The sequence below is a fragment of the Bos indicus x Bos taurus genome, chromosome 20, assembly GCF_003369695.1.
Source record: "Bos indicus x Bos taurus breed Angus x Brahman F1 hybrid chromosome 20, Bos_hybrid_MaternalHap_v2.0, whole genome shotgun sequence".
Classification (NCBI taxonomy): domain Eukaryota; kingdom Metazoa; phylum Chordata; class Mammalia; order Artiodactyla; family Bovidae; genus Bos; species Bos indicus x Bos taurus.
Window position 1 is genome coordinate 37057677 of NC_040095.1, and position 23832 is coordinate 37081508.

Genomic DNA, 23832 nt, shown 5'->3' on the forward strand with positions numbered 1-23832 from the left:
GTAATTAAGGACAGAGAGGCAGAATGCCTATTGGTAAAATGGTCCACTGTGTTATTCTCTAGTTTTCCACATGAAAACTTTTCAAGTTTATAAGAATTTTAAATGTTACCTTTCACAAATTCTAAGTTCCCACAGACATCTGCCTTATTTCTGGAATCTTTTTTGTTCCATTTACCTATCTGTTTCTTACTACATTAAATTTTTTTCTTTTAATTTTGCTATCTATTTGAGGCTAATCTCTGAATATTATTTTTAGTTTCTCAAGTATCTGAACATTTCCAAGAAATGACTAATTACTGAATAGGCCCTCAAACTATGTATATATTTTTTGATTTTGTGATTTCAACTTATTCTTTTGAAAAAGCTGGGTTTATCTCCTTATAACGTGACAACAGTATTTACAGTAAACTCATTTTTTTTCTCCTACACATATATATGTGGGTATTTCTGTAGGAAGCAAATGTGTTCTGTCAACGTTTCTCCTCTTTTTAATTACATTTAAAATGATCCTCATAACTCTGGCATGTGTGTGTGTGTTAGCTCCTCAGTTGTGTCCGACACTTTGCAACCCCATGGACTTTGGCCTGTCAGGCTGCTCTGTCCATGGGATTCTCCAGCCAAGAATACTGGAGTGGGTTGCCATTTCCTTCTCCAGGTAACTTTGGCATCCCAGAGTAAAACAGTAAAATTTCACAAACATCAAGAGCCAGTATATACGCATACTTCTGTTTGTACTCACACTAAATCCTATAATTTTGGAGGTGTCTATTTCAAAGGTGTGATTGATTGCCTCCAAGTTTTTCCCTGAGTTACTATATGAAATAAGCTCAACCCAGTATTTCATTATCTAGTTTGGAAAACCAGAATCTGGATGTTTCAATAGATGACCCCAAGTTAAAACTTTATAAGATACTAACTCCATGCATAATAAAAAACTAAGAATACAAACAGGAACTAAAGACTGACTGTGACTATTAAAAATTTGTTGTTAATTATGAGGGACAAAAACATAGGTACATGTGTTATTATATTTTGTATTTTTCAAAATTTCTCCAAAAAAGTAAAAACAAATATATACTAATATTAATACATTATCTGATAGCCATGGCATATATCCCAAGGCAGTATGATCTTAAAAAGACATATTACCAACAACTAACTTCAAATAAGAACTAGTAATCTAATCCCAGAAAATTCTGCATCCAAGATTATTAATTTTCCTCTATTAGTACTGTATATACTTGATATTAAATTTTTCACACTACATATACTTAACTAATTAATATATAATTCTTCTTTGACTTAGTGCTACTATAAGAAGCCTAATTAAATAAAGCAGTTCCTAATTTTATAACTATATATACTCAGTTGTATAATATAAGGTAATCCAAAGACTGAAATTACACTTATCTTTTTACCTCCCAAATGATGAATGTTCAAGCAATAAATGTAATATGTTTTTAATTACATAAGCCATAGTTAAAAAGAAACGTTTGCTGATGAGTAAGTATACAGTTTAGTATTTGTGTTTGAAAACTTATGAAAAGAAAAAAGTAAAGAAAACAATGAATTTGCTGGAACTACAGGCATTCTTGTAAATAAGCACCAGCTTTCTTACCTTGCTGCATCTGTGGATGTGTTGTATAACTTGAAGGATGGGAATATGGCATGTATCCTGCAGGGCTTTGTGGGGCATATGGACTAGGCACTGGGCTATTTTGTTGTGGCATAAATCTGTTCCCAGAGCTTGTCTGTGGTGGCACAAACCGGCTAAAATCCAAAATCCAAATACACAATATCAGGAAATGAAATAAGTGATATTTCTTGTTATTTCAATAAAATAAAATCTATGTACACAGAAAATTCTGAAAAATAATGTACAAAAATCATTCACAATTCAGAACCTAAGAGTTATACTAAGCAGTTTTCAAATAGAGTAATTCATTTATTTTACATGCTCCCTAAATTCTACTCGAAGAATTTTCTTATTTATCTCAAACATGCTCTATTTCAACACATTCTTTTGTTTGCATGAAATTAAGTTACTATTTATTTCAAACAGTATATTAGAGCATTTCCACATTTAACATTTTAAGGCAAATATTCATGTGCTATGTAAGGATAAGCATCTAAACTTTTTGAAAGAAAGTGAAGTCTCTCAGTCGGGTCTGACTCTTTGCAACCCCATGAACTGTAGCCCAGCAGGCTCCTCCGTCCATGGGATTCTCCAGGCAAGAATACTGGAGTGGGTTGCCATTTCCCTCTCCAGGGGATCTTCCCAACCCAGGGATCGAACCCAGGTCTCCTGCATTGTGGGCAGACGCTTTAACCTCTGAGCCACCAGGTAAATTACCTTTAGGAATTAACTTTAGGAATTTCACCATTACCTAAATGCATGTACATACTGTATATTCTCAAACACATTCACTACAGAAAATAGCTCTTCATAAAATGATAAATACATTACCTGGAGGGGCTATGTGAGATAGTGGTTTGTTGATAATTGGAAGATGCAGGACTACTGTGCATGGAATTCTGAGAAAGTTTATACTGAGACATCATCATTCCTACATAATATACAAAAACAGTAAGTATGTTATATTCTTCTATTGGTAAAGCATTAAGTGATTTAAATCAACCATTCTCTCACAAACACTCAGAAGTTCTTTCTGTTCTTTTCTTTTTGACCAACACGTTCATTTTGAAGAGCAAAATACAGAAACTATAAATTTTAAGCACAACCAATTTTACCAAACATCCTTTTAGCATGTCAACTAATCCAGGGACAGAGATAGAGAGCTATGTACTTGCTTACTTAGTGTCCTACATTCAGCTTTAGAATTGAAAAGAACTTTCAGAAGCCACTTCATCTAATCCAGGGATTCCCTTGTCTCCAGGATGTGAACCTGTACCTCCTGTCAGATCAGTGGCAGCATTAAAGTGCACAATAAATGTAACGTACTTGAATCATCCTAAAACCATTTCCCATCCCTTGTCCATGGAGTAATTGTCTTCCAGGAAATAGGTCCCTGCTGTCAAAATGGTTGGGGACCTCTGACCTAATCCTTTAATAAATACTACACACTTCTGTCTACAATAGGCTTTTGGATGGTATTTCCTATTATGCACAATATTTTATTACATTCATCTCCCCTCCTTAGGAACTTAATTTTAACAACTCTATGTATTTTGTTGTGATTAGGACCTAACTTTTAAGAAGTACTTTTCTTAAAGGTCCAAGGTTTGAGGTACTGAAATTACCATCTCAGTCTTTTAATGAACATCAGAATGTTCCTACTCTTTCTTTTACAGTAATTCTTGCCATAAAATAGGGATTAAATGAATATTTGTTTAATGAATGAAAGTGTGAGAACAGCTTTCAGATTCTCACATTTCCTTTCACACTGTTCTTTCACCTGTTGCTTTCAACTCTTTCCATTCTGTTATATAGGAGATGCAGAAAAATTCAGCTATTTAGACACTCTAAAATCAAAAATAAAAATCTATAATTAACACTGACCTTTCTTATAATACATATAGCTACTCTTTTTGGGAAATTCAAGCATCACATTATTTCCCAAAAGTTCATTTTCTGCTGCTGATATGAAAAGTGCCTTTTACATTCAAACAAAAGTTACATGTTTATTTGCCAGGAGCTACAAAAAGGATTCTAGCTCTACGACAACAGCTGAATGACATGAGGGCACAAAATCACCTCAAAGTCTAACACTAATAGTATGTTTTCTTTTATAGGTAGTCTAAATTTCAGTTTATGAATTTTCTCTTCCAACCTAAATTCAGTACTAAGTCATATATGCCATGGTTTAATAATTTAATTACTATAACTACTGTTTCTGATTTTGATTTTTTTGAGAGAAGGGGACAAAACTCTTTAAGACGAGAGTTAAAAAGTATTTTCCTCTGAATTAACTATCATTACTATGACAAGCTGGAATCACTAGTTTAGAGGCATTGGCTTTATAAATAAAAAGGTCAAATGAAATCCTAATAGTTCTTTCTGATTCTCTCAAAGATCCAAAGAACTGTGCTGTTAAGTTGCTAAGTCATGTCTGACTCTGTCATCCCATGGACTGCAGCATGCCAGTCTTCCCTGTCCTTCTCTATCTCCTGGAGTTTACTCAAACTCATGTCCATTCAGTTGGTGAACCCTTTTTTCTTTTTTCTGAGCAGTAGGTCTCAACAGTGGGCTTAAAGTATTCAATAAACCATGTTATAAACAAATATGCTTATTATCCTGGTTTCTTGTTCCATTTATACAGCACAGGCAGAGTTGATTTAGCATAACTCTTAAGGGCCCTAGAATTTTCAGAATGGTCAACGAGCACTGGTTTCAACCTAAATTCACCACCTGTATTAGCTCCTTTGAAGCTTTGAAGCCAGGCATTGACTTTTTCTCTCTAGCTATGAAAGTACTAGCTGGCATCTTCTTCCAATAGAAAACTGTTTCATCTATACTGAAAATCTTTTGTTTAGCATAGCCACTTTCATTAATTATTTTAGCTAGATCTGGATAACTTGCTGCAGTTTCTACATCAGTACTTGTAGCTTCACCTTGCACTGTAAAGTTAATGGAGATAGCTTCTTTCCTGAAACCTCATAAACCAATCTCTGCTAGCTTCAAACTTTTCTTCTGCAGCTTCCTCAACTCTCTTAGCCTTGAGAGAACCAAAGAGAGTTAGGGCCTTGCTCTGGATTAGGCTTTGGCTTAAGGGAGTATTCTGACTGGCTTGATCTTCCACCCTGACCGCTAAAACTTTCTCCATATCAGCAATGAAGGTTATTTTAGTTTCTTAACATTCAAGTGTTTATTGGGGTAGCACTTCCCCACTCCCTTCAAGAATTTTTCCTTTGTTTTTGATAACTTGGCTGTAAGGGACAAGAGGCCTAGCTTTTGGCCTATCTTGGCTTTCGACATGTCTTCCTCACTAAGCTTAAGCATTTCTGGCTTTTGATTAGAGAAAAAGATATGCGGCTCTTCTTTTCACTTGAATACTTAAGAGGTCACTGTGGAGTTATTAATGGACTCATTTCAATACGTTCTGTCTCAGAAAACAGCAAGGCTCAAGGAAAGTGGAACTGCCAGTTCTGCCAGAACATACATTTATCCATTAGTTCACTGACTTACATGGGTGTGGTTCCTGGTGCCCTCAAATATAATAGTAACTTCAAACATCACCATAACAAACACAGTGATAATGTTTTTAAATATTGTAACAATTAGCAGAATGTGACAGAGACACAAAATAAGCAAATGCTGTTTGAAAAATGGTACTGACAGACTTGCTCAATGCACAGCTGCCATAAACATTCAATTTGTTAAACAGGCACTATCTGAGAAGTGCAGTAAAGCGAAGTGCAATAAAACAAGATATGCCTATAGTCTTCCTTCCAATCAATGATCTCTCCATATTTTCTTTCATTCCAACATTCTTCCAGAGTATGTTTAATTCTAGCTTTCCTTTCACCACTTCTATCTGTGACCTACTACTGCCATCCAAGACTGATGAAGATACAGTCTTGTCCTGCATACCTGACTTCAATTTCCTAGAAGGAAATTCCCTAGATTCACTTTGGGAAATGGATAGCAACTATGCAATTGCTTTAAAAACACAATTCACACAGAAGGACACACCATCAACATAGTAATACTATTTAAAAACAAAACTAAGAAATGGAATGATGAGCTTCACCAAGGTACTGTCAGCAAATGTGGCAATATTCTTGCACACAAATAATCAATTAAATAAACTGGATCTTCCTGGGTTGTCAACTATTCCTTTCTGCTGTTTTAGTCTTGAGAGGGAAGCAAGCACTTGAGCTTACTAGATTCAGTAAGCTTCAGACCAGAACAAAGCTCCTAACTTAAGGATTCTCCTTGACTACAGAAAAATCATATGCGCTAGATGTAGTATTTTTATGGTTTTTCTAATGCTTATTATAAATAGAGTTTTCCTTAATAGTAATATTTTAGTTACAAACCTTTTTCTATTTCTAAAGTGTTAAACCAATTACTATATAACCATGACTATAATCACCCATCAGTACTAAAACTAATACTTGGTATATTTATTTATACACACACTCCATTTTCAGAAGCTCTGCAGATATTTTTATTATTTGATTAATGAAAGACTTCTGTCATATCTATTCTAGGTTTCTAAAATAAAAAGCTCTTTCATTGACTAAATTAATACATTTTGAAATATCCAGCAAACTGCATATTAAGTTTTGCCTAATTGAATAAACTGCAAGAATGTTACTATCTATTTAGTTTCCTTTTTGTTCTTGGTTTGATTCAAGGTATCAAAGAGTATTCACAGATGACAGGCTAGTTTGTTAAAGGAGACAGCTGAATTTACATGTGAAGCAAGTTCTGATACAAGACACATTAAAAATATATATACTATGAAATTCAATTATTAAAAAACTCACCACTTTGTACATATCTGTTCTGCATACTTTTCTCCCTGAAAACGTTAGGACTCCTCGCCAGGACGGCCTGCAACAAGACTGGTATGTCGCCTTCTGGATCATCACTGCCAAGGTTATCTTTCAACTCTCTGGCATTGAAAAAATAAATATAAAACATTTAAAAAGTGATGGTCATTAAGAATTCTTTAACTTCTATTACTTAAATTGTAGACTTCTTTCCTTTCCCCACTTTATTTTAAACAGAAAACATTATTTTATGGATTGTAAGTTTATGTAAGAATGTTTATATTAGCATAAAAGTATAAAATAAGTGTCTGTTCTATTCAAAATAGTGGAAAGGTAGAGGTGATAATTATGCACAGAAGTTGATATCCGGGCTTGGAATATATTTTCTCCCTTATATCTGAATATAAGTGACTTTGTCTTTTTGAGAATGTTCTCTGAATGAAACAATGTTGCCATGTTGATTAAGACAAGACCCAAGGTTATGTAATTGCCCCCTCTTTATTCTCATCTCAAATAAAGCCACTGGAGAGAAAAAATCCCAAGTAAGTGGTTAAGAATAGCTGCAGTTAGTAAGTAGCAAGTTAAGTTCACAAATGCTAAGAAATAAAAATTAGGCAGTATTTTAAATTTTACACGTCACTGTTGCACTCATTAAATCTAATTAGAAAGATTCGTAAAGATGGTGTCCAATGATAAAATTAAATACATTTCTGGGGGCAATCAAAGGAGCTCACCATATAATTAATCATAATTGTATATGTGCTTCTCCTTTTATCTCTTTAAATATGTGGTGAAAATCTTTCAATTAAGGATGTTCAGGTAGGGCCTTCCCTCGTGGTCCAATAGTTAAGACTCTGCCATCCAATGTAGCGGACGCAGGTTTGATCCCTGGTAGAGAAACTGTATCCCACATGCCATAGGGCAACCAAGCCCTTGAGCCACAACTACTAAGTCCGCACACTGCAACTTCAGAAGCCCCCACACGCCACAACTAGAGAAAGCCGTGCACTGCAATGAGGAGCCCACAAGCCGCAATACAGTCCCAACAGAGCCAAAAAGAAGAGAATGCACAGGTATGAGAAGCAGTAAAACACTTAGACACTGTTGAATTTCTGTAGAGATATACTTCCTTCTGAATTTAAACAATCATTTCTCAGTTTCCCATCAGTAAATTCACATTTATTATTTCTGCTAAATTCTTCAGCTTAAAAAATGGCCCCATAGTATGAGCTACATACAGGTAATGGCAGAGATCTGTCCATTATAATGTGTTTTATACTCATTCCCCTAAATAATGAATCTTTAAGTTAAAAAAATTAAAAGAATGGAAGGGCACAAGAGTACCACTGTGCAGTGGGTTATGAACTTTTTATACATTGTTGTGTTGAGTATACATACATACTGTTTTGGTAGTAAAAAGTGAATTTTAAAAAGTATACTTGTGGAAAAAGTCTGTAAATAAGCTACGTATTTTAGTTCATATTATTTTAAAGTCTATTGTGTGAAAACACACATCTGTGTTCACACTGTACAACAAATCCTGGAGAAAAATTAGTTCCAAATTCTGTAGCAACCTTCCTTGAAATTAATCTCTGAGTTCTTGCTATATTTTACATGAAAAGCATATAAGCCTATTCCAAACAGAACCATCACTAAAGTCCCTAGTGCCCGGAAATTCTAACTATTCCAGCAATTTCAGGAAAAGGAGCTAAATTAATGAACAACTTGAGACCTCTGCACAGATCCATCTTGATGAATCCCAAGATTATTACAAGAATCAAAAAAAATATTCATAGAATTACATGCATCAGAACTACTGTCTCAAAATAACTATGGTCTATTTAAATCTCATTAATATCACAATAAGGCTATATTTTAAAGAGGATATTCCAATAATTTAAAATAAATTATGTATTAAAATTTTTTAGAAATAAAAGTTAAACCAGGAATACTGATTCTTTTACTAAGACCAAAACATTTCATCTTACTTTAGAATATACTTACATGTGATCTGTTGATACCTGGTTGAGGCTGTGGACAAGCTGTGAAACCAAATTATCATCCCTACAGGCCAAAAGGCAGTTCACTTCTTCTGCTATTCGTGCATTAAAGAGAAGGCTCTTTGTAGTTGTAGCAGGTAAAGGGGATGGAAGAGGCAGCTGGTTCAGGACTATTTGGAATAAAATCAGATTATGAGAAATTAATTGAGTGACAGTATGAAACCTCTTTCATGCTTAAATATATATGGGATTAAATAAATTGTAAAATATCAGTATGAATTAAAAGGCATTCTGTCTCTCCCCAAACAAACCCCAAACTACTCTACAAAACTCCCCAAACGTCCCTTTGACCACAATAGATTATACTAAGAGTAAAACTCTGTGCTAACTTTTCATGTCTTAATATCTTTATTACTTTAATAAATAGCCAAAAAAGGATTTAAAAAAAATAAGTAATTTCTAAAAATTGAGTGTATTAATTAATCTAATTTACTTCTATTGTAAAGATTTATCATAATCAAATAAATAAACCAAGTTACAATATCTGACTCTTCACCAGATAGACAACTAATGTGTGTTTTTAAAAGCTTGGGCAAATACAAAAATAGCTCACTTTAGTAGGAGAACAACATCCATAGAATAGGATTCTAAAGAAAGAAAAATATCTAAGGAATTTTGCTTTAAGTTGTAAATTCCTAAATAATCTCTTCATTCTATTCTGACAGCAAAAAAAAAAAAGGACATCGATGTTCACAGTTGTTTAAATTCAGTTACTTAATGTCTCTTCACATAAAAGGAATTAGTTCATTTGTTTAAAATAAAAGTTAAAAAGTTAACAATAGTGTCTTTGTTTTTGGTTTAATTTTTAATCACCTATATAGTATTAACTCTCATGCCACTCAGTCACTATGGGTGATAATAAGTTTTTGTTCATAAAAACATTGGAAACAAATCATTACTTAATACGTAGAATTTATTGGGCAGAAAAATTTTAATGAGGTACAGCTGAGATAATGCACAGAACTCAACCCCACCCCAACAAAAAAAAAAGAAATTTCTGGTTGTTTGACTCTGCACTCCTACAACATATCATATGAATTTATGCCTTACTTGAACAAAGTGATAACCAAAACTAAAGACTATTTCAAAAGCTTTCTTACCTATTAAATCCACACCAACTACTTTCTTGTTATGTCAGATTTTATAAAGTAGCCCTGCCTCAAAGCTGTAGGCTGTTATCTATTTTACACCCACTTAAACTAGCTGGAAATTAACAACAGAAAAAAATAGTAATTGGGGGAACATAGATGAAAACATTTCTTGAAGTTATTTTCCTATAGCTGCTTTTATGAAACCTTACATCTTACAAAATGCTTGTTTTACAAAGAAAGGATGTCATCTATTCACCATCAACCCTTCCTTCTCATATGTCTTCTCCCCTTTATTTATTCAGGTAGGATAAGGACTAACATTGTGAGCAGTTTTTACACAGGGACTAAGTTAAAATTGCCTACCAAAGGAATGAGCCCCTAAAATATTGCACTACACTAATTAAACCTGCCAACAAAGGTCTAGTCAAAGCTATGGTTTTTCCAGTAGTCCCATATAGATGTGAGAGTTGGACCATAAGGAAAGCTGACTGCTGAAGAATTGATGTTTTTGAACTGTGGTGTTGGAGAAGACTCTTGAGAGTCCCTTGGACAGCAGGGAGATCAAACCAATCAGTCCTAAAGAAATCAGTCCTGAATGTTCCTTGGAAGGACTGATGCAAAAGCTGAAGCTCCAACACTTTGGCCACCTGATGCGAAGATCTGACTCATTGGAAAAGACCCTGATGCTGGGAAAGACTCAAAGCAAGAGGAGAAGGGGACGACAGAGGATGAGATGGCTAGATGGTATCACCGACTCGATGGACATGAGTTTGAGCATGCTCTGGGAGTTGGTGATGGACAGGGAAGCCTGGTGTGCTGCAGTCCATGGGGTCGCAAAGAGTTAGACATGACTGAGCGACTGAACTGAACTAAACCTCAAGTGAATGACAATGTTCTTAAGAAACTTAAGTGTTCAGGGTAAAATAGGCTCCTGACATCTGTGACAAACTCCAAAAGATTACCAAACGTGGCATCCAAAATAAATATCACTAAGAAATTAGATTAAGTGGGGCCATCAAATTTTCTTGTTTGAAGGGCAGTTTCAGTTACCATTTCCCTAAATGCTTTTTTAAGTGTGTAATAATTTCTATATGCAAACCATGTTTCTTCAGTTTCGATTTTTAATGATTGTTTCATCTTCTCTGATCCTTACTTTTACATTTATCCCTTTCATGTAAGACCTTTAAACAAAAACATACTACCATTTCTTAATGGGTCCTTAGGATGAAAGAGAAATTAAGGTCTTATTATTAGTTCACTAATTTTGTTACTTTCACACTTATGCATTCAAAATCTAAAATCTTTACACACTTTGTGTTATTTATGACACCACCAACAATTATTGTCATAGTCTCTTTAAAAATCAATGTCAGAGTAGAATGTTAACCAAACTTACGGTCTGTAAGACTAGCAATCCCCGCAAGAGTAGTGATGGGGACATGGGGCATATCCCCATTCATCCTGAAGTTCTGGAATGGTGTTGCCTATGAAAGTACTTAGTTCAGGTGCCAGCTGTCATTACTTCCCATTTCCCAAACACTGCAACAAAAAACAGATAATTATTTGTAACAATGTCAAATATATTACTACTAGGGAAATGCTTAAAAAATAAAATGTTCTGCTTTTTGCATGCTCAAGCTATACATAACAGTAACAGCCATCATGCATGTATTATTTACTGTATGTTCACACTGCAAAATGCTTTGTATGCAACAACACATTTAGTCCTCACAACAATGAAGTAAGGTAGGTACTCTTTTTTTTCCTGCATTTTACTGACGAGAAAATTAATTTACAAGGAATTTCAAGTAATGTGTGGAGCAAAGGTCAGAACCTAAACAATGTGGCTGTATTACTGGACAGGGACACTTAATTTTGACAAACACTATTTTCTTTTCCACATTATATATGCATAAAAATTTATCTTCAACTTGCCTTCCTGGTAAATAATGTGACCATTATTAAAAGATGAATCTTCAAACAATAAAGGCTGGAAAGGGTGTGGAGAAAAGAGAACCCTCTTGCACTGTTGGTGGGAATGTAAATTGATACAGCCACTATAGAAGACAGTAAGGAGATTCCTTAAAAAACTAGGAATAAAACCACCAGATGACCCAGCAATCCCATTCCTAGGCATATACCCTGAGGAAACCAAAATTGAAAAAGACACATGTACCCCAATGTTAACTGCAGCACTATTTACAATAGCTAGAACATGAAAGCAATCTGGATGTCCATTGACAGATGAATGGATAAAGCTGTGGTACATATACACAATGGAATATTAGTCATAAAAAGGAACACATTTGAGTCAGTTCTAATAAGGTGGATGCACCAAGAGCCTATCATTCAGAGTGAAGTCAGAAAGAGAAAAGTATTGCATAATAATGCATATATATAGAATCTAATAAGATGGTATCGATGAATTTACTTGCAGGGCAGCAGTGGAGAAACAGACATAGAGAACAGACTTATGGACATGGTGAGAGGGGAGGAGAGGGTGAGATGTCTGGACAGAGTAACATGGAAACTTACATTACCATATGCAAAATAGATAGCCAATGGGAATTTGCTGTATGTCTCATGGAACTTAAACAGGGGCTCTGAATCAACCTAGAAGGGTGAGATGGGGAGGGAGGTACAAGAGGGAGGGGACACAGGTACACCTATGGCTGATTCCATGTTGATGTTTGACAGAAAACAACAAAATTCTGTAAAGCAATTATCCTTGAATTAAAAAATAAATTTTGAAAAAGATGTGTCTTCATTAAATAGCTTCATAAACAGCAAACAGAGTCTGCTCTACATCAATTATCTAAGACATAGTGCTGAAATAGAAAGCTGAATTGTAATTTTTAAACAGTTTAAATACTTCTCTTTTTTTTTAAGAGAAGCTAGTCAGTAACTTTCAGGAGAACCTCTGAGTTTTTTCGTTTATAATCTTCAGAACAGTGTAATGATGTAACATTAATAATTCCCCTTATTCATACATCTTAATTCAACTTTAAAAAGTTTTTTCTTAAAAATAGTGAAAGTATATAAGTAGGTAAAAATAAGAATTTTCTTTTTCCTCACTTTGATTATAAATATACTGACAAAAGTTCCTAAAACACATATGTACGTTTTAACAGTAATAAAGTAAGCATCCATGAAACCACTCTAACGCTCTGCTGCTGCTGCTGCTAAGTTGCTTTAGTCATGTCCGACTCTGTGCGACCCCATAGACTGCAGCCCACCAGGCTCCTCCGTCCCTGGGATTCTCCAGGCCAAGAGTACTGGAGTGGGTTGCCATTTCCTTCTCCAATGCATGAAAGTGAAAAGTGAAAGCGAAGTTGCTCAGTCATGTCTGACTCTTAGCGACCCCATGGACTGCAGCCCACCAGGCTCCTCTGTCCATGGAACTCCCCAGGCAAGAATACTGGAGTGGGCTGCCACTTCCTTCTCCAGGGGACTTTCTTGACTCAGGGATTGAACCCATGTCTGTTACGGCAGGGGGATTGTGTACTTTCTTTACCGTCTGAACCAACCGGGGAAAAGCCAGGGACGCTCCTGAACTCAGGTGTTTCTAATCTTATCTCACATTATCAACCATTATATGAAGGACATCAAACTGGGAGGTATCTACAATGCTATGACAGAAAAGACAAACCAGTAAAAAAGGTAAATGAAATGTTCCTCAGAGAAGCAAAACATTTAAGGTCTCACAGCTTGTAAACTGACCTACAAAAGTTTGGATTTCTAGTTCAATGTTCTTTATGCTATGCTGTCTTACAGGATTGTATTATTTTGAATAAACCAACATTTTATGTGTGTGGACTATTTAGCTAATTAGCACTTTTCCTTCCTTGGTAATACTAATTTCTCCTTTTCTTTAGTGAGGAAGGTGGGAGGGAGGGCTTAAAACTATTATATTTTTATTGTCTCAGTTTATATTACATTTAATAGAATACGCTGCCTCAAATTCTTTTGGGAAATAGGTAGAATATAAATCCTAAGCAGCTAGGTAAGTAAATACCTAAATCTATGTTGTACTATATATAGTACAATATAACTTAAGATTGATTCCTTTATCACAAGATGATTTCCTATACAATGGGATCAGAAATGCAAAAATCAAACAATGGTCATTTTATTTCCTCTAAATGAGGCTGAGGTCTTAAGGAACTATAACATTTAGATGTAGGTCTCAACTTTAGACCATAATACACTTGATAGTATATAATCAATTGAATCTAAAATGTAAGAGAAAAATGTTTTAATAACAGTCCACAAGAGGGCACACTTTGAACTACTACAAAATTTTTAAATTCACATTTTTTTTTTCCACTAGTCCAAAGACTGGCCAGATTCTTCTGAAATAATCATTCACCACCACTAGAAAGCAACAGATTCTGAAGTTTGTAAAAAATTTTTTAACACATATAAGCAATTTTGGGGTGCATATAAAATATAAGAAAAGCCTGAATACATGAAGACCTCTACAGTAATATTAAGTGATAAAAGCAAGTAATAGGTTTATCATTCATCTTCATCCTATTAGTTATTTGCGATTTGTCTGCCCTTAGAATCTTTTCAAAAAACTCTGGTTACTCTGATTTTTTTGTTTTTTTCTTTTTAAACTTTACAAATTGTATTAGTTTTGCCAAATATCAAAATGAATCCTCCACAGGTATACATGTGTTCCCCATCCTGAACCCTCCTCCCTCCTCCCTCCCCATACCATTCCTCTGGGTCGTCCCAGTGCACTAACCCCAAGCATCCAGCATGGTGCATCGAACCTGGACTGGCAACTTGTTTCATACATGATATTATACATGTTTCAATGCCATTCTCCCAAATCTTCCCACCCTCTCCCTCTGCAACAGAGTCCATAAGACTGTTCTATACATCAGTGTCTCTTTTGCTGTCTCGTACACAGGGTTATTGTTAGCATCTTTTGATGCCACAGTAAGTTTAATAAATATCTATCATCTCATACAGATACAAAGACATTTTCTTGTGATAAAAACTCTTAAGACCTACTTGCTTAACAACTTTCATATATAACATACAGCAGTGTTTAATTATGTTTATCATGTTACACATGACATCTTTAGTACTTAATCTTGTAACTGGAAGTTTGTATCTTTTGACTCCCTTCAATTTCCTAACCCCCTCCCCCCCAGCGCAATCCCAGCCTCTCTCTGATAACCACAAATCTGATCTTCTTCTCTGAGTTTGCTTGTTTTTGAAGCATAACTGATCTACAACACTGTTGGTTCCTAGCATACAACATAATGATTTGGTATTTCTATATATTTCAAAATGATCAATGTAGGAAGTCTAGTTACCATCTGTCACCATACAAAGATATTACATTATTATTTACTCTATTCCCCACACTGTACATTTCATCCCTGTGCTTCATCTATTTGGTAACTGGAAGTTTGTACCTCTTAATCTTTCTCACCTATTGCACTAATCCCCCCCACCCATCTCCCCTCTGGCAACTACCTGTTTGTTCTCTGCATCTATAACTGTTTCTGCTTTCTTATGTTTGTTTACATGTTTTGCTTTTAGATTCCACATATAAAGTGAAATCATATGGTATCTGTTTTTACCTGACTTACTTCATTTAGAATAATACCCTCTAGGTCCATATGCATTGTTGCAAATGACAAGATTTCATCTACTTGCATGTTATCACCCATAAAAAAGAATATGTGTATATACATATATGTGAATAGGTACATATCTAGACTACATCATTTTTATCCATTCACCTATCAATGGGCACTCAGGTTCCTTTCATATCCTGGTTATTGTAAATAATGTGATGAACACACAGTATATGTATCTTTTCAAATTAGTGTTTTTGCTTTCTTCAGAGAATACCCAGAAGTGGAATTGTTTTGTATGGCACTTCTGTTTTTAATTTTTTGTGGAACCTCTATACTGTTTTCCACAGTGGCTGCACATTTACATTCCCACAAACGGTTCGTGAGAGTTCTTTTATTTGTTGACTTTTTGATAATAGTCATTTTGAAAGGTGTGAGGTGATATCTCACTGTGATTTTGAATTGCATTTCTCTGATGATTAGTGATGCTGAGTATCTTTTCATGTGCCTGTTAATTATCTTTAAGTCTTCTTTGGGAAAATACCTATCCAGGTCCTCTGTCTGGCTATTTTGATCCTAATATGACAAGTCCCTAGAAACAATGAATTCTTTAAGACAACTCAGTAGGAGAACAAATATGTTTCAGGTACTTTAGGAAATTATTCCACAGCTTAAGATCATTACTTAAAGTACTGAAAACAATAACTGAGAAAGAGTACATGCACGCTTGTGCTTAGTCGCTTCAGTTGTGTCCGACCCTCTCCGACCCTATGGACCATGGTTTGCCAGGCTCCTCTGTCCGTGAGATTCTCCAGGCAAGAATACTGGAGTGAGTTGCCATTTCCTTCTCCAAAGAGTACATAAAGATGTACAAAAAAAAAATCATGATTGCTCAAGTATAATGCACATTAATAATGTCTCTTCTGTGCTAACCCATTCAAAGGTCATTTCCAACAACCTTCTTCTCTCTCCTGTGTCAATTTTCCCTCTTATTGGATCATTCCAATGAGCATATAAACATCTATATGCTGATAACTGCTGCTGCTGCTGCTAAGTCGCTTCAGTCGTGTCCGACTCTCTGCGACCCCATAGACAGCAACCCACCAGGCTCCGCCGTCCCTGGGATTCTCCAGGCAAAAACACTGGAGTGGGCTGCCATTCCCTTCTCCATGATAACTGCTACTATTCCCCAAAAACCCAAATTAAAAAAAACCCTTGTCTCCTATATCCTCCATCAAACTGCTTCATTTTCTGCTTCCTTTCACAGCAAAATACTTCAGTTTTCCATATTCACCTCTAATTCTTCTACTTTCTCTTGAGACCACCCTGGGTTTTTATTCTCATCATTCCACTGAAAGTCTTACCATGGTTAGTAATGGCATGAATCTACATTGTTAAGTGCAATGGACAAAACTCCTATTCAATTATTTGACCCAGCATTCAACAGAGCTGATTAATCTTCTGTTTGCACAATTCTGTTTTCCAGAACAACATATTCTTTTGGTTTTTCCTCACAGGACAGGCCACTCCTGAATCCTATATTGGTTCCTTCTCATCTTCCTGTTCTACCTATGCTGTTAATCTCATCTGATCTCAAGATTTTAAAATAGCACCTGTATGCTGATAACTCTAAAATTTGTATCTCCTACTGTGACTTCTCCCCACATACAATACACTCAATCCAACTACCTACTCAGTATCTCTGCTTTGAAAAAGCTGGCTTGAAACTCAACCTTAAAAAAACTAAGATCATGGCATTGGGTCCCATCACTTCATAGCAAATAGATGGGAGGAAAGTGGAAACAGTGACAGATTTTATTTTCCTGGGCTCCAAAATCACTACAGACAGTGACTGCAGCCATGAAATTAAATGATGCCTGCTCCTCAGAAGAAAGCCATGACAAACAGTGTATTAAAAGCCAGAGACATCACTTTGCTGAAAAAGGTCCATATAGTCAAATACATGATTTTTTCCATAGTCATGTATGGACGTGAGAGTAAGACCATAAAGAAAGAAGGCTGAGCACCAAAGAATTGTTGCCTTCAAACGGTGGTGTTGGAGAAAACTCTAGAGTCCCCTGGACTGCAAGATCAAACCAGTCAATACTAAAGGAAATCAACCCTGACTATAAATAAGAAGGACTGATGCTGAAGCTCCAATACTTTGGCCACCTGATGCAAAGAGCCGACTCACTGGAAAAGACTCTGATGTGGGGAAAATTGAAGGCAAAACGAGAAGGACAGGATGAGATGGCTGGATGGCATCACCAACTCAATGGACACGACTTTGAGCAAATTCCAGGAGATAGTGAAGGATACAAGAGTTTGGTGTGCTACAGTCCATGGGGCTGCAAACAGTTGGACTTGAGCGACTGAAGAACGACAAGTGCAGGTCTAGAGTAGAGGCTGGCAATCTTATTACTGACTTCTGAGAGAATCAATTATATACTTTAGATAAATGTTCTTTATTAGATACTATCTGCAAATATTGTATCCTTCTCGTTTGCCTTTTCATTCTCTTAACAATATCTTTTGAACTTTTTATGAAGTCCAACTTAGCAGTATGTTTTTTTATGATGGTGGTGGTGGGATGCGACTACAAAGAGACATGCAGAAAGTTTTTGATGTGAAAATGTTCTGTATCATGGAGGGATGTTGGTTATATGAGTATACCCAAGATTTCTATTTTTCAATATATATATTACCAAATTCCAAAATACTACAGAAGTAATAATACTGCTACTAATAATTTAGCAGTGGTTACAGAATGGAAGGAGGTATAGATGAAATTAAAAGGACAGCATGTTGATTACTGTTGAAGCTGAGTGATGGACATTAGGCATTCATTATACTCTTCTGTTTACCTTTCAGGTCCTTAAAGTCTTCCATAATAAACAGCCTGTTTCATATGTACCTTGCTTTTTCTTTTTTAAAATTTCTTTGGAGTAATTTAAAATGTGTTAACTTCCACATTTTATTTTAATTAAGGGAAATTTTTTGTTGGGTACAAAGTATCATCTCATACTTAGGATTAAGTAAAGCCTTTCATTTAACAGACCTATTACTGCGAAACCATGTGATATGAAGTGAATGTTTCTATCTCCCCCGCAACCCCATTTGTATATGGAACCCTATTCCCAGTATGATGGTATCAATATTTGAAAGTGGGGCTCATGAGAGGTGATTAGGTCACGAGGGTGAAATTCTCACCAATAGGATTAATGCCCCTAGGAAAGAGACTTCAAAGAGCTCCTCTGATCCTTCCACCATGTGAAGACACAGCAAGAATATGGCCATCTATGAACCAGAAAGTGGGTTCTCACAAGATACTGAATCTGCCAGGACCTTTATTTTGGACTTCCCAGCCTCCAGAACTGTAAGAAATAAATTTCTGCTGTTTATAAGCCAGTCTACGGCTTGTAACAGTCTACGGCTGCTGTTGTTGTTTAAGTTGCTAAATCATCTCCGACTCTTTGTGACCCCATGGACTGCAGCATGCCAGGCTTCCCTGTCCTTCACTATCTCATGGAGTTTGCTCAAGTTCATGTCCACCAAGTCGGTGATGCTATTCTTTTATAAGAGACTGAATGGTAAGACATCATGTTTCCCTCAGGCTTTATTTCTGTAATTGGTATTAAAAAAATAAAAGAATTTAAGATATAATAATTAAATAGTATAATTTATGAATGTGAAAGAACTATATTGGGATAATTTTCAGGAAAAATAACCTTGTAAAAAGTCAATTAAGACTAGTAACTAACAACTCCTTACTAAGGAGCTAAACATCAAAATTATTTTAAATAGTCTTTCTCATAGGAAAAGAAATAATAAAAACAGAGAAAAGCAATTTCTTACCCACATTATCTATAGTGCTTAGTCGCTCAGTCGTTTCTGACTCTTTGTGACCCTCATGGGCTGTAGCCTGCCAGGAAGCCACCAAGGAAGCCCACATTATCTACAGTAACCTTTTTAATAATTTCCACTAGATCCTTCCCACTATGCTATTTTATAGGATGTAAATATATAAAATTTAGGGCTTCCCTGGTCACTCAGATGGTAAAGAATTTGCCTGCAACGCAGGAGACCTGGGTTTGATCCCTGCGTTGGAAAGATCCCCTGGAGAAAGGAATGGCTGGCTACCCACTCCAGTATTCTTCTCTGGAGAATTCCATGGACTGAGGTCAAGCATGTTATTTTTAAAATTTAATACGCTAATATTCAATGAACTAATCATAAAATGCAGATTTTCATAACATCAAATGGCATATCCTTTCTATACATAAAATGAAAAAATAGTTGTTTAAATTCTGTCATTATTGGTAAATCTTTTATTAAGAAAAATGGGTTTCTAAATTTTAAGTGAAGTTTCTGATTTATATGATTAGTCCCACAAAAGTAAAGTTACTATGAAACACAGATTATTAAAAAGAAAATAAAACATTAACTATATCCTGAGCTAGAAGGTTAATAGGAATACAAAATGTAAAAAGATAAAATGATCCTGTGTGTTATAAAGCAGCAGCCCCCAACCTTTTTTGGCAACAGGGACCGGTTTCCTGGAAGACAGTTCTTCCACGGGCTGGGAGTGAGGGGGTGGTTTTGGGATGATTCATGCACATTACATTTATTGTGCACTTTACTTATATTACTATTGTATCAGCTCATGTCAGATCATCAAGCATTAGACCCCGAAGGTTGGGGACCCCTGTTATAGAGGACTTTCATGGTTGTTTACAAAATCTAGGAAAACTGATGGGGATAGGGGAGGTGTGCAGAAAAGAGGGATATAAAAAAATAGTTTTCTCAAATAATATTTTGACACAAGTCAGTATCACAAATAAACACAAAAGCAAACTAAACTTAAAATGGAACTGAAACACTTTCAATTTCAATCAGAATACTGAATTGCCTGGAGTTGAGGAAGCAGTTTGGCTTCTCTTTACCAGTACTTGATAGCTGATAATATTACATATGCTTATCAGCAGGTAATGAAATTTCTAAGTGACTCATCTCCTTTTACTTGATGATCTGATTTCTTGATTTTTAAAACATTATATCTTATGTATTCACCATCATGCATCTAGCATCTACTACTTAGAATAGGATCTGACAGTGGGTTGTGAGCATAATGTGGTTTAAAAAAACAAAAAACAAAAAACCACCCCAAACATGGTTAATACCCTCATAGAGCTTAGAGAATCCATTAGTAGTGATATTATGAATAATCACCATGTAACAGATGATCACATATTGTGATAAACTTCACAACAATAATAATGGATGATATTTAGCATCTACTATATGCCTGGAATTGTTCTAAGGGATTTACATGTTTAATTTCATATTAATTTACATTTAGTTCATCTTTACATATTTGAATTCAGTTAATCCTTATCCTATTTAACAGGTAGTATTATTAATTTAAGATAATAAAACCTGGGGCATATAAAGGTAAGTAATTTGTCCAAGGTCTGATTCCAGAGTCCCTGATCTTAGTATTTTAGAGTCCTTACTCTTTTCTAAATGAAAAGAACCGGGTACTTTGAGAGACAAAAAGATTGCAACCAAGTTTATAGTGAAGGGTGGACAGTAACAATGTCTCATTTAGGAAGTCTCATTAATATGAGTTAGACAGGCAAAAGGCAAAGAAGAAATGGGGACAGGGTGGGGGCGGTGACTAGCATGCTCAAGTCCGTACAGAAGGACAGAGCCTAGCACAAAGGAAAAGGGGAGTATGTTGCTGTACACAATGATGGACTGATACAAGACTAAGGAGAAAAGGTACATATAAATTAGATCATACCTAGCCTAACAGGGCAGGGCAAAGCGTTTTTGATGTCGAATCATGCCACTTAAAAAAAAAAAAAAAGACCCTGATGCTGGACAAGATTAAAGGCAGGAGGAGAAAGGGATGACAGAGGATGAGATGGTAGGATGGGATCACCGACTTGATGGACTTGAGTTTGAGCAAGCTCAAGTTGGGAGTTGGTGATGGACAGGGAAGCCTGGCGTGTTACATACGGTCCATGGGGTTGCAAAGAGTCAGACACGACTGAGCGACTGAACTGAACTGGCCATTTACAAACATATCTTAGTTACTGAATACAGCAACTGTAGTTCCTTAATTTTTTGAATCCATTTCTCTGTTTTCATAGAGACTCTATATACTCCTGAAAGATATTAACTTGAATTCAGTTCACTGTGTTTACAAAATTAGGCATGGATTTAAAAGACTAGAAGGAAAAATGGTTTGTCACAAATACAGTTTTCCAATAGTTCTGTCAAATGTGAGAGAACTGGGCCATAAAAAAGGCTGAATGCTGAAGAATTGATACTTTCAAATTTTGGTGCTGGAGACTCTTGAGAATCCCTTGGACAGCAAGGAGATCAAACCAGTCAGTCCTAAAGGAAATCAACCCTGAATATTCACTGGAAGGACTGATGCTGAAGCTGAGGCTCTAATATTTTGGCCACCTAATAAGAAGAGCTGCATTGGAAAAGACCCTGATACTGGGAAAGACTGAGGGGAGTAGAAGAAGGTGACAGGATGAGATGGTTGGATGGCAGCACCAATTCAATGGACATGAGTTTGAGCAAACTCTGGGAGATAGTGAAAGACAGAGGAGCCTTGTGTGCTGCAGTCCATGGGGTCGCAAAGAGTTGGACATGACTTGCAGACTGAGCAACAACAACAAAGTATGAAAATTACTGCCTCAGAATAAACTTTAAAACATAAAACTGAATGCTAAGTTTAAAAAAACAAAACAAAAAGTAAAACCAAAAAATGTTTCTTGTGTGAAATAAACTTATGTTCATGCAAAAACCTACACATCAATGTTTATAGCAGCATTATCTGTAATAGCCAAAAACAGGAAATAACCCAAATGACCTTCAATGCATGAATGGCTAAACAAGTTGGTCAATCTACACCACAGAATGCTGCTGCTGATAAGTCACTTCAGTCGTGTCCAACTCTGTGCGACCCCATAGACAGCAGCCCACCAGGCTCCCCCGTCCCTGGGATTCTCCAGGCAAGAACATGGAGTGGGTTGCCATTTCCTTCTCCAATGCATGAAAGTGAAAAGTGAAAGTGAAGTCGCTCAGTCATGTCTGACTCTTAGCAACCCCATGGACTGCAGCCCACCAGGCTCCTCCGTCCATGGGATTTTCCAGGCAAGAGTACTGGAGTGGGGTGCCATTGCCTTTTCCGCCATAGAATGCTACTTAGCAAATAAAAATGTACCACCTATTCATAATATAACAACTTGGATGAATCTCAAGGAAATTATACTGAGTGAAAAATGCCAATCTCAAAAATATATACTGTATGATTCCATTCATGGGATACTCTTGACATACCAACATGAGGATGAAAGGCTGATCAGTGGCTGCCAGAACTTGGAGATGGGGAGTGCAGGTGTGACTATGAAGTGACAGTACAAGGAAGTGGTTCTTGTGAAGAACAGTTCTCTATATTGAGTACGGTGGTGGTTACATATAACTACTTGTCTGTGTGCTTGTGCTCAGTCCCTCAGTCAAACTACATTTATGATAAACTATATAGAAACACACACAAAGTGCATGCATAGCTGGCTAAATCTGAATAAACTGGATTGTACAAATGCCAATTTCCTGGTTTTGAAATTACAATACAACGTTACTTTTGTTGGAGGTTGGATTAATAAGGGTATACATGATATCCCCATACTTTTTTTTTTTTTTGCAACTTCCTATGAATCTGCAATTATTTCAAAATAAAGAATCATTAAAAGCCAATTATAGTCTGTGGGTTCTAAATACCTAGTTCATTCACTTTATGGGCTTTTATTATTGAACCAAGTTAAAAGTTCTAATAGCTGATTTAGAAATTTTGCAAAGCAATTTACAGGCATAAAGTTGTTGTTTTTTTTTTTTTTTTTAGTTTTTCCTGCAGGCTTCTTTTTTAAAAAATTTTCTTAGTTGAAGAGATAACTTTGAGTTTTGATATAACTTCAAGCTTACAAAAAGTTAACAGAGTTACACAAAACTGCTATCCAAGTACAAGAAACTGCCATAACTTTTACCCAGATTCACCCACTGCTTACCTTTTGCCCTGTCTGCTTTGCCTTTCACATCCCTTTCTCCTCCCTGTCCTCCTCTGTGTGTGTGTTTCCCCCTGAACTATTTCAGAGCAAGTTGGAGATATCAGAGTCCATTTCTCTCAATCCTTAATTATGTATTTCCTGGAAAAGTCAGTTTTCATTTCAATCCCAAACCAGTCAATCCTAAAGAAAATCAACCCTGAGTATTCACTGGAAGGATTGATGCTGAAGCTGAAGCTCCAATACTGTGGCCAGCTGATCAGAAGAGCTGACTCGCTGGAAACGACCCTGACGTTGGGAAAGGTTGAGGGCAGGAGGAGAAGCGGGCAACAGAGGATGAGAGAGTTGGATGGCATCACCAACTAAATGGATGTGAGTTTGAGCAGACTCCAGGAGATACTGAAAGACAGGGAGGGAAGCCTGGCATGCTGCAGTTCATGGGATCGCAGAGAGTCAGTCACAACTGAGCAACAACAAATGTACTTCATAAGAGCAAGAACATTTTCTTAGATAACAAGAAGCCAATGGAAAAAACCATGAAATT

At 36.0% G+C, this 23832-nt stretch overlaps 1 protein-coding gene across 4 annotated transcripts in view; it reads right to left on the reverse strand.

Moving 5' to 3' along the window:
• Nucleotides 1-23832, reverse strand: part of NIPBL (NIPBL, cohesin loading factor) — a 205174-nt gene that overhangs the window by 103959 nt on the left and 77383 nt on the right. For all 4 annotated transcript variants that reach the window (XM_027520108.1, XM_027520109.1, XM_027520110.1 and 1 more), the window contains exons 2-6: nucleotides 11007-11149; nucleotides 8464-8629; nucleotides 6454-6581; nucleotides 2468-2567; nucleotides 1619-1770 (exon numbers count right to left, since the gene is read on the reverse strand). In XM_027520108.1, coding sequence (XP_027375909.1) covers nucleotides 1619-1770; nucleotides 2468-2567; nucleotides 6454-6581; nucleotides 8464-8629; nucleotides 11007-11070 — 610 coding nt within the window. In that variant the 5' untranslated portion in view covers nucleotides 11071-11149. The remainder of the gene's footprint in view (nucleotides 1-1618; nucleotides 1771-2467; nucleotides 2568-6453; nucleotides 6582-8463; nucleotides 8630-11006; nucleotides 11150-23832) is intronic.